Source organism: Cetorhinus maximus, chromosome 21 (assembly GCF_964194155.1).
Source record: "Cetorhinus maximus chromosome 21, sCetMax3.hap1.1, whole genome shotgun sequence".
NCBI lineage: Eukaryota > Metazoa > Chordata > Chondrichthyes > Lamniformes > Cetorhinidae > Cetorhinus > Cetorhinus maximus.
The window spans coordinates 84,968,362-84,983,894 of record NC_135899.1 but is presented as its reverse complement, the minus strand read 5'-3'; the positions used below and the strand labels follow the sequence as shown (position 1 = coordinate 84,983,894).

At 40.0% G+C, this 15,533-nt stretch overlaps 1 protein-coding gene across 1 annotated transcript; it reads right to left on the bottom strand.

The window, feature by feature from the left end:
* Nucleotides 1–1,380: 1,380 nt before the first annotated feature.
* Nucleotides 1,381–15,533, bottom strand: rpa2 (replication protein A2). The gene is made up of 9 exons (XM_078567352.1): nt 15,419–15,533; nt 13,763–13,881; nt 12,661–12,762; nt 12,386–12,499; nt 7,695–7,769; nt 6,800–6,910; nt 4,111–4,227; nt 2,039–2,133; nt 1,381–1,957 (listed from the first exon to the last, which is right to left on the bottom strand). Exons 1-9 carry the CDS (start codon nt 15,432–15,434, stop codon nt 1,873–1,875), a joined length of 834 nt encoding a protein of 277 aa, XP_078423478.1. The 5' UTR covers nt 15,435–15,533; the 3' UTR covers nt 1,381–1,872.

The window sequence follows — 15,533 nt, the reverse complement described above, 5'->3', positions numbered from 1 at the left end:
TCAATTTTTGTTTTATCATCTTCCTGTGAAGTGTCTTGGGATGATTTCCCACATTATTAGGCACTATAAAAATGTAAGCTTTTGTTAAACTATTTATAATTTACTTAAATTACAGAATCCTTGTAAATACCAAGGTATAATATGCAAGCCAATGAGGATTTAATACTGGTATGTAATATACAATGGTTTATTGATTTATCACTAGTACTCTAACGTACATATTATAAATCAAACATTATACTGATAACAGCATAATTACTCCTTTCCTTATTCAATATTTCTAAACAACCATACAGAACTGAAATGGATAGATGCAGGAAGAAGCAAAGACTAAACAAAAACACAGTTAAATTCCAATCAAAATATGCCACCACTTGATTCTCAGGCTTATGCTGTGGTGCAAAGAGAAGCAATGGGCTGTAACCTCCGACTAGTGCCAGAAAGTGCTGGCCCGCAGAAATTAGAAGAAATACCTACTTACCTGGTATTGAAAATTACATTGCCACTTCCGTTCACCGGAGCTGCTTGGGGCCTGCATCGAAAGACTCCTCCCAGGCCCCAGTGTATTCAAGGCGGCTACGCCCCCTTTTTTTACAGCACTAAACTTACCTGCTTTACGGCAGCTAAAAGGCCAGGGAGATTAACAGGCCAGGGGAAGGTAAGTGTCTAAGCTAAGTGCATAGGATTTGGGGGTGTCCAGGGGGCAGGCAGTTGGAGGCACAGATGGGGGAGGAGTGAGAGTCAGAGTTCCAGGGGTGTTGGGGTGTCTTGTGGGGTCAGCCTGGGTCTTTACAATTGTTACTCAGAAGTTAGAAGATGTTTTAATTCTTCTAACTTTTTCTAGGTAACCATTGGTATAACCCCAGTGGAACGATCCAAAATTTGCGATTTAAAAATTGTATTTTCAGATGGTTCCCAGCACAGCGCTATTGCCCAGAGGAAGTGTGTACTTCTGGGCATTTGCTGTGCAAACCCTTACCTGGGAACTTCCCAGAGGGATTCCCCAGTGCATCGTTGGGGTACACCCCAAATCCAACAGTGGGGTCCGGCTCTTTCAGGACATTTACCAATTATCTTCATTTAGATATGCAAAACCTGAAACTTGCTTGTCTCTATTTTTCTGGGCAGCTTATACTATATACAAATGAGTGGCAGGTACTAACGTTTTATGCATCACCGATGTACCTTTTACCCATTCCAGCTTGGTGAATGATAAGAGAAATACCCAGATTCAGAAAACTATTGTAGATCATCATTATAGATTTGATAAACAGGGGCACACGCAAAGCTTAACAAATGTATCACATTAATAGAAAATGACCACTTAAAATCAGCACACTATATTTTGTGCTGTCTTTGATTGACTTGATACAGTTTCAATTAAATCCAAAAAAAACTTTATTACATTGGACATTAAGACAATTTACAGATGCTTATTTTTCTGTGCTAACAATGGCCCAATTTTAACCAAAACCTCAATTTTATGTCTAAACATTAGCAACAGTATAGCCCCTCCAATAAGATGAGAGGCACAGTAACAAGCCTCCTTGCTGCAATATTGTAGAAGTAGGTTATGGTTAAGGTCAAAAACAATTTTCAGTTTATTTTCTACAGTAATAAAAGTGCAGGATTACAAAACAGAAAATTCAGTTGTTTATAATCAAACAACATGGAAAATCCAAGTACAACGAGCCACATCATCATTTCACCCCTTTAAAATTGGATTTTATTTACATCTTACTGAAGGGTGACACTATTCTCTTGTTACCCATGAGATGAACAGCTAACCATGAGATAGACTCTGCAGGTTTTAGAATAGTTCAGAATTTTAGCTTCATATCTTCTCATTTAAAAAGTAGCTCCATTCCTTACTTATTCAGCATCTGTTGACCTGAAATGATCCTCATCCACTGTTGAATAGATGTGTCCTTCATTGCTCAGAAATTCTACTGCTTGCCTATATGGAAACAAAACTGTAGCCATGAGACTTTGAATATTTAACTTGACACTTAGTATATTAGCACAAAATAGCACTAACTTGATGGCAACGATGGTCATATTCTTCAGCGTTCTCCTCATGTAGTCAATGCTCATGCCTTCCTGTTCTCGACAATTTCGAATCAAGCTTAGTACCTGAAAAGAAAATTATGTTAGCTACCACAAATAAAGTCAGTAAGTTCAATTTTTAGTTTATTTCTAAAGCTTGTTTCTACATTTTAGATCATTTCTTAACAAGGGATAATGGGGCTAGAAAATGAAATGTTTCCACATTGTGCACAATATCAAACACACAAATACAATATAGGCTTGATGCAGTACAAAAGCCTTTATATTGCATCTTCAACACTGAGCATTAATCGTTAAGTTAGGAAAGGTGATTAAAAGGTTTGAGGCTTCTGAAAGTAGCAAAGAAGAGGAGCTTAAGGGAAGTTCCAGAATATAGGAACAAACTGAAGGTCAGAGGAGGTAAAGTACCCACGATTGTGACTATCTTCAGCCGCTCCGATAAAGAATTCCACAGATTATCTTCTGAGAGAAGAAATTCCTGCTCATCTCGGTTTTAAATGGGCACCCCCTTACTCTGAGATTATGCCCTCTGGTCCTAGACTCTCCCACAAGGGGAAACAACCTCTCAGGGGGCTTGACAGGGTAGATGCTAAGAACCTTATATGTTTCAATAAGGTCACTTCTCATTCTTCCAAACTCCAATGAGTACAGGCCCAACCGACTCAACCTCTCCTCATAAGAAAATCCATCCATCCCCGTGATCAACCTCACAAACCTTCTCTGGATTGCCTCCAATGCCAGTATATCTTTCCTTAGAAAAGGGAACCAAAACTGTTCACAGTATTCTAGGTGTGGTCTAACTCGTGCCTTGTATAGTTTTGTGGTTGACTCTTAACTGCTCTTTGAAATGGTGTGACAAGCCATTCAGCTCAAGAGCATTTAAGGATGGGCAAATGCTGGCTTTGCCAACAACACTCGCATTCCATGAAAGAATAAAAAAATTGTGCCCACTAAGAACTGGGTTGACATTATCCATAGATATTAGAATGAACAAATATTTAATCTGTTATAAAAATCCCGTTTGCACTAAATTCAAACAAGTTACGTGGATTAATATATCCCTTGCTTCAATCCACTTAAAATATCGTTGCCGTATATTTTAAATAGAAATCTGCTGAGCTAAAATCAAAATATTGAATTACATCCCACTAAATAGCAAAGTAGTGGTCTACAACGGGCGTGTTGTGTTCAAGCTCTCACCATTGGGCGCGTACGCGCACATGATGCCTCAAGGAACTACATGTAAAGTTTAAAATCAAATAATTTTCATTAATGTGCATTGTTACATTGCTAATGCTAACAGGGTTTATCTACCAATGCAGCATTAATGTTAAAACAGCCCTTTCCAAACAAATGGCTTACAAAATTCGTTTTTTTTTAATTTGTTCATGGGATGTGGGAATGCTGGCCTAGCCAGCGATGCAAGAGTCAACCACATTGCTGTAGGTCTGGAGTCACATGTAGGCCAGACCAGGTAAGGACAGCAGATTTCCTTCCCTAAAGGACATTAGTGAACCAGATGGGTTTTTAACCACAATCAGCAATGGTTTCATGGTCATCAGGCTTTTTAACTCCAGATTTTTGATGGATTCAAATTTCACCATCTGATGTGGGATTCAAATCCGGGTCCCCAGAGGATGGCCCTGGGTCTCTAGAATCCCAATCCAGTGACAATACCACTATGCCACTACCTCCCCCTAAAGTAGTACAAATCAGCAACTTAATCATAGAGTTGATTTTCCTAGGTATACTTGGGATACCTTCGATGTACACATTTCACAGAATTGCAGAATGATGACAGCACAGGAGGCCATCTGGCCCATTGTGTCTGTGCAGTATCCATAAAGGGGGGAAAAAAAACCAGGTTAACGTTTTGGGTACAGCCACCCACATTAAGCTAACTTTCCAATCTATTTTAATCATTACATTTCTTTTTAATGGTGTGCTTAGAGGTAGATAAACTGCACTGCTTTCCTCTTAACCCTATTGCTAATAAAAGTCTGTCCAGACAATACCACATAATTCTTTCCTCGTTTGTTTTACCTGACTTTGTTGACTTGTTAGTCCATTCATCAGTGCATCATTACCACCAGAATATATTCCCATTGCACTTTCATTTCGTGTTGGGGTATGCAAAGCTAGAGCTCCTCCAGGTGCAGGCTGAGAGAAATAAAGTATAAAAATGAAACCTCAGAGCAATGCTTCATTGGATTAACGGTTTTTCCTAGGTGAGCACGTAAAAGTCTTAATTTTGGCTTAGCCTAAAATTCAATGAATTTCAATAGTGCTGCTGAGTAACTTTCACATCAAAAATCCAGAGCAAGCAACTTTATGATCAATTAGCTTTTTTTAATGTTCACTCCCTATCCCCTCCAATGATTTTCACCTGAAGGTGCTAAATCTTCCACTTATGCCAGCAGCCCTCTGCTGTTGCCAAGCAGTGAACAATGACAAGTTAATTAACTTTGGGTCACATCAGCCAAGCCCAATAGTGATTTCATCCAATTATAGATGTGTGCTGAATAGGGATTAGGGGTGGAACCCCTTTCTAGCCAACAAAACAATCTTGCTTCCCTACCCAAATCATAAGCCATTTTAAAGGGCATAAATGGGGTCATCAGTCTCTTCTCACTCACCCTTTTCCCAAGTGAAGCACATTCTGCATGAACTGAAAAAACATTCAACTGATGCATATTTCACCAAAAGCAACCCTTAGGCCAAATCAGCTATCTAGCTGACTACAAAAGTAAAATCTTGCAGGTGCTGGAAATTTGATATAAAAACGCTCAAGGATGCTGCACTATTGGAGGTGCCAGCCTGACATTAAACCAAAGACCAGTCTGCCCACTCAGGTGGTTGTAAAAGATCCAAAGGCAATATTTCTAAGGGCAACAGGAAAGCTATCCTCAGTGTCCTGGCCATTATTTATCCCTCAATCAACATCAGAAAAACAGATTACTTGGTCACTAACTGTTGTTTTTGGGAACTGTCTGCAAATTGGCTGCCACATTTCCTACCATGGTCACACTTCAAAAGTACTTCATTAGATGTAAAGCTCTTTGGGTGTCCTGTGGTTGAGAAAGGCAGTACATAAATACAAGTCTTTTTTCTCCCTCCCAGGACCTCAAAGGGTTCCCTTTGGCCTCACCTTCCACCCCACCAGCCTACACATTCTATGAATCATCTTGCACAATTGCTGCTACCTCCAGCATGATAACATCAAACATATCTTCCCCTTCTGGCCGTCTGAGGTGGCAGTTCCTCAGTGGCATTCTACTCCACTTTCAATTACCCCCAACACTCTCCCCTTCCCATGCAAGCACAGGATATGAAATATCTGCTCTTTTACCTCCTCCCTTCCCACCATTCCAGGGCTCCAAACACTTCTTCAGGTAAAAGAGCAATTTATTTGTCCTTCTTTCAATCTAGTACATGGCATTCACTGTTGATGCCATCTCCCTTATACTGGGGAGGTCAATCACAGATTGGGTAACCGCTTTGCAGAACCACTTCACTCGGTCCATATGTATGTCCCTAAGCTTCCAGTCACCTGTAATTTTAATTCTTGCCCCCACTCCCACTCTGACCTCTAACATTGTCCTAATGAGGCTCAATGTAAGTTCAGGAAACAGCACCTCTGATTATGACCTCTGTCCCCGTTTTTTGGGGGGCAGTTGCTGTTAGTGATTCTGCTTTACCCTTTCACCCTCCTCTCTAGGCTCATCCTTTGTTTCTTTACTTGTCCCATTACCATAACCTTTTACCATGCATCATCACCCCTTTTGACATTTAGCCCCACCTACCTTCCATGCCGTCAACCTTTCATTGTGTCCCCACTTCCCCTGCTCTGCACCTACTTTATATCTATTATAATTAACTTTTTCCAGTGATGAAATTTCATTGACCTGAAACACTGGACAGAAAATTACGTTTGCCATGCAGGTGGCGCCCGAGTGTAAAATGACGCGCAATGATGTCAAGTGAGCGTCCCGACGTCATCACGTAGTCCCACGATATTTCGTTCAGTGGGCACACACCAGAGTCAGCTGCACGCCCGCCGACAATTAAAAGGCCTATTAAGACCATTAAAAAGTTAACTGATTTCAAATTTACCCTGCCCGTCCAACCTAACGGTTGGCGGGTAGGTGAAAAGGCCAAGCCACCTTTACATGTTCTAGGAAATCCCAGCCACAGGCGGGATGAGGTTTCCGCAAGCAAATAAAAATCTTACACTAGAATTAAAAACATGTCCCTGCTCATGTGACAGATGAGAGGACATGTTTTATGACATTTTTATTTAATTCATTAGCTTTTTTTGAAACAGCGCTTCATCTCCTCGAGGCAGCTCCGTGCCTCGGAGATTTAAGCACTCTTTTGCGTGCATGCGCGAAGTTCGCGCTAGGCCTGCTTGCCCTCCTCCCCCGCCCACACAGGTAGCGCTCCTGTTTGCATTCCATGCAGGCGGGCCTTAATTGGCCTGCCAGCGTGAAATCGCAGTGTGGAGCCGATCGCAGGCGGCAGCCGGCTTCCTGACCCCACCAAAGGCAAAATCCTGCCCATTAAGTCTGTTTCTCCCTCCACAACTGCTACCTGATCTGTTAAGTATTTGCAGCATTTTTCGTTTTCATTTCTAGCTGACTATTGAGAAATTATGCTGCATCGTATAATAGAACAATGATAGCATCAAACAAGATTATAAAGATGAGCTAAATCCTATCAGTTTTGTACTCACCTGTGGCTTGTTCAGCAACAAGTGAGCCTGCACCACCTCCAACATGTGTGATGTCAACTCATTCATGTCTTCCAAAGCCATGATTTTAAAAGCTACCAAGCTCTTCTTGTTCTACCAAGTTCAAGGAACAGTTAAGTTCAAGATCAGAAGGACTTTGGATTAACATTCATATTCAACAGTCTCACGAATTGCAATTAAATTCAGTATCTAAAAAGCAATATAATATAAAAACTAAAGCATTACAATGACACTTTGATTTTATTCCCTCTTAATAGAGGATTGTCAGAATTTGTTTAGTCTAAACTTCAACAGAAACTACCATTAATCATGAATATCTGAATGCTCCTGTAATCTTATTCTTTGAATTACACACATTAATTCTGTTCCCTCACCACTGAAGATGGTAATTCAGCCAATCTAGTTCTCCTTAACAAAGATACTGTCAATACCAAATGATTTTTATTCAGAAATAGGAGACAACCAGGAATATTCAACTTAACCACAATTCTACAACTGACTAGATAGCTCCTGATGCCAAGATATACATATAGCAATCAAGAACCTTAATCAAATGATTTGGTATCATTGCCATTTTTACAATAAAGTGTACTAAATTGTTAACCAGATGGAAGCACCTCAGACAATATATTTTTCCTAAGTTACTTACATAGGTTTCATATTTTAATGGAACATAATTCCTTTCAATTATTGCATTAAAAATATTGGGAAACAATGTGCATTATTTCTAAAAGCCACATGTCCCACAATACTAAATTAACCACATACAATAAGCAAACATAATGGGACAAATTAAAGATCCACAAAATATCAATGCACTGTAGAAATAAATCACATCAAAGATGAGCCATATCAAAGACTTAGAAGTCTGTATTACCTGGAATGATCGGAGATGGCCAGCTACCTTTACATAGCTGCCGGGGGGAACCACAATATTCTCACTTCCAGCTTCCTGCATTAAACAAAGGTCAACATTTGGTACAACATTTAGAAGCAGAGTAACTTTAACTTTAGTCAAGAAAGAAATGTGAACCTGAAAGGAACAAAACCAAAAACAGGTGTGTGCAGTTAAAATTGCACTCCTCACTGTCAAACTTCCTTTGGAGAGGGAGGAAAAAGTGATACCACAGCAATGTCAGTATGTAAAAGTGACACATAAGACCAAAAGACGTAGGAGAAGTAGGCCATTTGGCCCATTGAGTCTGCTCCAGCATTCAATGAGATCATGGCTGATCTGACAATCCTCAATTCCACTTTCCTGCCTTCACCCCATAACTCTAGATTCCCTTACTGATCAAAAAATCAGTCTATCTCAGCCTTGAATATACTTAATGACCCAGCTTCTACAGCCCTCTGCGGTAAAGAATTCCACAGATTGGCTACTCTCTGAGAGAAGAAATTCCTCTTCCTCTATTTTAAATAGGCGTCCCCTTACTCTGAGATTATGCCCTCTGATCCTCGACTCTCCCACAAGGGGAAACAACCTCTCAGCATCGACCCTGTCAAGCCCCCTAAGAATCTCATATGTTTCAAAAGCTCCCCTCTCATTCTTCTAAACTCCAATGAGTACAGGCACAACCTACTCAACCTCTCCTCAAAAGAAAATCTCTCCATCCCCAGGGTCAACCTAGTGAACTTTCTCTGGACCGCCTCCAATGCCATTGTATCTCTCCTTAGATAAGGGAACCAAAACTGTTCACAGTATTCTAGGTGTGGTCTATCTAGTGCCTTGTATAGTTTTAGCAAGACTTCCCTATTTTTATACTCCATTCCCTTTGAAATAAAGGCTAACATTCCACTTCCCTTCCCTGTTACCTGCTGAACTTGTATGCTAGCTTTTTGGGGTTCATGCACAAGGACTCCCAAATCCCTCTTGTGCTGCAGCCTTCAGCAGTCTTTCTCCATTTAAATAATATTCAGCTCCTCTATTCTTCCTGCCAAAGTGCATAACCTCACATTTTCCCACATATTCCATCTGCCACTTTTTTGCCCACTCACTTAACCTGTCTTGACACATGCTCAAAATTGAGTTGCAGATAAATACTGAATTGGGTTATGCAGGACAAAGTTAGAAATTCTCATGAGCTAATCAAGAGCAGTTAGAACAGACTTAAAAGGCAGTGTGAGTTTGGCAAACCTTTTAAACTTCTTTGAAGAAATAGGATAAAGAAAATGCAGTGAAAACTCTCCACTGGTTGGAATCATATCTAGCACAAAGGAAGATGGCTGTGGCTGTTGGAGGTCAATCATCTGAGTTCTAGGGCATCACTGCAGGAGCTCCTCAGGGCAGTGTCCTAGACCCAACCACCTTCAGCTGCTTCACCAATGACCTTCCTACCATTACAAGGTCAGAAATGGGCATGTTCGCTGATGATTACACAACATTCAGCATCATTCGCAACACCTCAGTCCATGTCCAAATGCAGCAAAACTGGACAATATCTAGGCTTGGGCTGACAAGTGGCAAGTAACATTCACATCACACAAGTGACAACAAGAGAGAATCTAACCATCGCCCTTTGACATTCAATAGCATTACCATGGGTTACCATCAACCAGAAACTGAACTGGACTAGCCATTGTTATGACTGATGCAGTTGGTAAAGCGGGGTTATTTAAAAATCCCAGAGGGAAACTTAAAATTATAGGTTATGACAGTTGTTTAAAGTGTTATGTTTAAGATGCGACTCTAAATGCAGGAATCAGATCATCAATTTGGAGGTTTTACATTAAACTAAAGGAAACATGTTATTAATTTACACAGGTTAAAATAGACATACACATGGCTACAAATTACTATCATAACTTTTAACTAATTCCCAAACTAATCTTCATTAAGGCAAAAGCAACCCATAGACTTAACCAAACACCAGGCAAAACATTTTCACCTTACGAATTCAAAATTAGGTTCTTTCACGTGGTTCCTGTGGAGCCAGTTGGAGGCTTGCAGCTGCCTTTTGATCTCACATTACCTCTGCTCTGCACACCCGCCCCACTGAATGTTAATTCTCATTGTAATCAACAAACTCTGAACTAAACCTCTCTAACAATAAAACTCCTTTCATAGAACCAACTTCGTTAGTAATATAAACATATTGCTTGGTAGTTGCTAGAAAGGCGTCAGTTTTCACTCCACTTCTTGAATGCTCTATTCAAAAAAAATGCAAATGCATGTTATTTCTCTTACATATCAAAATTAGTACCTATCAAAGCACCCAGACTAGCTGGCTTTAATCCAATTAATACACACCCGCAGACTAAGCCTCTATTTTAAAAGAAAAATATTTTCCAAAATATTGTATAGATTCATGACACCATATAGAAATGGTGGCACAAGAGCTGGTCAGAGGCTAGGAATCTTGCAGCGAGTAACTCATCTCCTGACTCCCCAAAGCCTGTCCACCATTTACAAGGCAGGAGTGTGATGGAATACTCTCCACTTGCCTGGATGAGTGCAGCTCCAACAACACTGAAGAAGCTCGACATCATCCAGAACAAAGCAGCCCGCTTGATTGGCAGCCATTCCACATTCACTCCCTCCACCACTGATGAACAGTGGCAGCAGTGTACACCATCTACAACATGAACCACAGAACCTCACCAAGGGTCCTTAGACAGCACCTTCCAAACCCACAACCGCCACCATCTAGAAGGAAAGGCAGCAGACACATGTGAACACCACCACCTGCAAGTTCCCCTCCAAGCCACTCACCATCGTAATTTGGAAATATCTCACCGTTCCTTCACTGTAGCTGGGTCAAGATCCTTGAACTCCCTCCCTAAAAGCACTGTGGGTATATCGACACCACAGGGACTGCAGCAGTTTGAGGGAAGCTCACCACCACCTTCTCAAGGGCAATTAGTGTTGGGCAATAAATGCTGGCCTAGCCAGCAATGCCCACATCCCATAAATAAATAAAAAGAACATTTGATAACATTCCAGTGGCTTGGGATGTTTTATAACCTTAAAGGCTCAACATAAATGCAAGTTGTTGGTGGTATTCCTTAGAGGTCTATGTTCTTTATTGCTCAGCTACTCCTGTTAATTCAAGTCACTTAGTTTGAATTGTCTGTGAATTCCATTTTTGATGGCATGATCCTGCACATTGAATATATGAATTACTGGGTAATCTAAGTATTGTTAAATATAAAAAAACTGAATTAACAAAAGTAGACTATAATAAGTGATCTCGAATTGAACGAACGCTACTGAAATTCACCCATGACACTGAACTTTGGGGAGCGAAGGTAAGGGAGAGCAACTTGAGGACATAAAGTGTTAGCAAGGTGGGCAGAAAGATAGCAGGAAAAAGTAGAGCAATATACTTTGGAAATAAAAGTAAAAAGATAAAGACTTTAAAAAATTAAAATAGACTTTCACGAGCAATATAAGTAGGCATGGTGATAAAAGGCCAAACAGAGTCCGTGAGTTTATTTGTAGATGTTTAGAATATAAAAGCAAAGCGATAATGACCATTTGTGTGTAAATCAATATGAAAAGTGCATCACATATTAACTATCATAACTGGGGAAAGAGATTACAGTTCTGAAGTTTTTTTTTAATATTTGTTCATGGGATGTGTGCATTGCTGGTCAGGTCAGCATTTATTGTCCATCCCAAATTGCCCTCGAGGAGGTTAAGTCATTGAAATATAACATATTTTCTTCACTAGAGCTGCAAAGGGTAATACATGGCCTTAGAGATCCTCAAGATTAGGAGTTATAAGGTAAATAGCAATAATGTTTGTCGAACAGCAAGATAGTAAAATAATCAAATTTATGATAATTACTAGAGACTTAAAAGGGTAGTTTAGAAGATATTTACAGGCAGTGATTATGATGTAGAGTTCTCTGTTGTAAATTACTGATGCAAAGCCTGCTAATTATTTTAAAATGGAATTAGATAGTTATGACACAAGTGAAAATAGTCAACCTATTTCTGTGCTGTAACATTCCACAATGCAAAAAGAATTCCATACTACAAAGCTACATCGCATTAGGTTTGTAAGTTAAAATGAAAGCAATGCCCCTTTAACTCATCAAAAAGAGAAAATGCATCTCTGACCAGAATGACAATTACCACATGGTGATAGTTTGTAAACTACAATTAACGTAGAAACCTCAGTTTCAGACTAATGTGCAGTGGGACACCTGACAGGTTTGAAATAACTGAGAACCATCATCTTACCACAAGCAGCCAGTTATACCATTAATAGGTCACTAAGTTATTCAACTAAGTTAAATGAGAGGAAGTTAGGTGATTGATGCAAATAGGGTACTTGCTTATTGTTGTTGCACCAAACCAAATTATTCCCAGTTACAAACAAAACAGATGCTCTCTCTCCAACTATAAGCTTGACCTACTCAACAAATGTATGAGCAGACTTGGACATATAAATTCCTTTAATATTCTGTACTTGCCCAGAATTAGATAATTATGCAGTGATCTGAAAAACAGCAGTGCACAGTTCACTGCAATATTATATTGAAAGAACTGAAAGAGAACACAACACACTCAATGGAATTAATACACACATTAAGGTCAAATATAGACATTAATTTACTTACATCAGTATCCACCCACTGTCTCACATCCATTGGGGATGCAGTCATATCATCCAACTTGTACAGAATATTTGTTGGGGCTTTCTCTGCATCTTTGATCACGCCAACCACAGTTACCTAAGAGTGGGGTGGAGAGAAAATAGAGACTTACTTTCAGGTAGAAAATTAAGATAAAGTTATGAAAAAGATCGTGTTCACTGATAGATTATAAATCATTACAAATCACATTACAGCTACTCAAACTAGAAATATTCAATAGTCCCAAATTCCTCACTCACCTGAGACAACTCCACTTCTCCAATTCTGAAAATTTCCTCTATTTGAGTAGCAGACATTAGCTGTGACACCGTACAAGGAACTATTTGCTGGGCCCTTGATCTCTGACAGAAGAATCAATAAAGTTAAGTCTGCAAGATTACCATTCAGCAATCCCTTAATTACATGTTTAAGGAAGAAAAGCAATTGGTGTAATCGCTTAAAAGAATAATACAATTTACATATTATTTATCTAAGAACAAGGAAATTACCCTAATGTATGATAAGGTTGTTAAAATTACATTTTAAGCAATGATTTTATTCCATCCTCATTAGGGACAATTGTACAAAAACAGTCTTTGAAGAAGGTTTAATACTTTTAATTAGGTCATTGCAGGACTTTGCGATAAATGGCATTGCTAAATCAAAACAATAGCAACATGATGACATCCTGGCCCAAGTTTCATTTTATTTATCCCAATCATGATTAGTCAGGATTTTGACTGTGGGGTTACATTACAAAATTACATACATTTCTAGGATATCATAACCTTTAGATGTTACAAACAGATCACCAAATAGTATAAGACAAAAATAAATATATTTTTACCAAATGGGTTTGCATAAATCAATTAGCATTTTCTTAAAAGTTGCATCTATGATAGTACTCCTGGTAACACTGACTGAGAAGTTTTAAAAATGTTACTTTTGCCATGATCAATTTTAATTTTCAGAATGTAATAATGCACCACACTTATTATCTGCATAGTTTCATCATACAACTTTATCGTAAGGCAGCTCATGCTGTTCCTCATCTCTGTTGTCAAAATCAAGGAGTGTGTCAAAAAATTGGCACAGGCTTCATAAAATTCTTGCAAGATTTTTTGATCAGGTAAAATGAACAACCTCAATAAAAAGGGAAGAAAAAGAACTTACAAAACAAATTTTTTAAATAATGCAAACAGAAATATGACAGTATGTCTCACAAGGTTACTATTAATATTTAAATAAGACCAACGCCAATTTCTATATTTTGGCAAAAAGGGTATGCATTTTTGTCTCTCAATTTTATATTACATTCTATGATAAGAACTGTAGCAATAAATATTTTGGCTCTGTACTTACAGTTTTCCTGTCACTCTGGCTGCCTCCAGCTGGTGAGCCAAATCCTCCAGGTGATTGCAAGTAGCCCCCACCTCCTGCACCAGTATCACCAAAACTTCCATAGCTACCATCAAATGAACCTGGAAAATAGGGTTAGAGGTCAGTCACAGCATTGAAACATAATAAAACTACATTTACAACCTGTCAGCAGGTTATACCTATCCCATTTTCATTTATTTCCACATAGGATTCTCTCTCTGTCCTGCACACTCAGATCACCCAAATGCAAACCTAATAATAATTGCCATCCTTAAACACAATATGTTATGGGGAGGTGGTGGCATAGAGGTATTGTCACTGGACTGCTAATCCAGAGACCCAGGGTAATGCTCTGGGGACCTGGGTTCATAATCCCACCACAGCAGATGGTGGAATCTGAATTCAATAAAAACCTGGAATTAAAAGTCTGATGATGATGGAATCTGAATTCAATAAAAACCTGGAATTAAAAGCCTGATGATGACGACCATGAAAAAAAAAACCCATCTGAATCATTACTGCCCTTTAGGGAAGGAAATCTGCTGCCTTATCCGTGACTCCAGCAATGTGGGTCTTAAATGCCCTCTGAACACCAAAAAATGACAGCAATGCCCACATCCCATGAGTATATAAATTATTAGTATTATTTATTATTTCAAATCCCTCCATGTTCTTCCATCCCTGTCTCTGTAATCTCCTCCAGCCCCACCACCCTCCGAGAGAGAAATCCGCACTCAACTAATTCCAGCTGCTTGAGCATTCCTGATTTTAATTGCTCCACCATTGGTGGCTGTACCTTCAGTTGTTATATATTCGTTCATGGGATGCGAGTGTCCCTGGCTAGGCCAGCATTTATCACCCATCCTTACCAGGTCTGGCCTACATGGGACTCTTATTGCCCCTCAATGGCAACAACGGACAGCAGAAAGGACATTAGTGAACCACATGGGTTTTTTTACAGTCTCATGGTCATCATCAGACTTTTAATTAATAATTTTATTGAATTCAAATTTCACCATCTGCCGTGATTTGAACCCAGGTCCCCAGAGCTTTATGCTGGGTCTCGGGAATACTAATCCAGTGAAAATACCACTAATGCCATCACCTCAGCTGCTGAGACCTTAGACTCTGCTGGAATTTACCCCCCCACCCCACCCATTCTGACAAGGATTGGAAGTTAGTGAAACGTTAACAGGAAGTACTATATATTTACATTATGGTCGACAAATTCGTTTCATAGTTTTGGCTACATAAAATAATCTTACAACCTGTAAAAATGTGCAATTTATTTTTTATAACCAAAGCCAGGTTACATCTACTTTAAGGATTCAATGTCGCAACTGGGGAACTCCAAAAATCCAGGCCTCGGTCCACTCACCCCTCTAACCTACTCTAAACCGTCCCCCGCAACCATTCTCATTGCCTTTCGTCCCAACCCCTCACCACCCGGCCCCCGGGGGAAGGGGAGCGGCTAATCTGACCCGAGTGAAGCCCTTCCCGGTGGCCGGTGATGCTGAATCCGAGGCCGTTGACTCCCGCTACCGTCCACACAGGAAGACAGGTGGATGGGAGACCCGCTGGCCGGACCCAAGCCTCCCTTCAGCCCCAGTCCCAGCCCCCGAACCCGGCGCCTCTCACCCGGATTATTCCACATTTTCCCCTCGGCGACCGTTTAACGGAAGGCCTCCTCGCGCCGGGAAAAACGCGCCAAGCAGCTCCCGTGAAGCATCCAGCCACTCACAGACCTCCGTGC

Bases quoted from the DNA above. Each gene is read 5' to 3' on its own strand.
- rpa2 (XM_078567352.1), bottom strand. The intron at 12,763-13,762 runs GTAAGTACAGAG...TTCTTCTGTCAG, and splicing joins GCCAGAGTGACAGGAAAACT to AGATCAAGGGCCCAGCAAAT. The intron at 4,228-6,799 runs GTGAGTACAAAA...TATTTCTCTCAG, and splicing joins TGTTGCTGAACAAGCCACAG to CCTGCACCTGGAGGAGCTCT.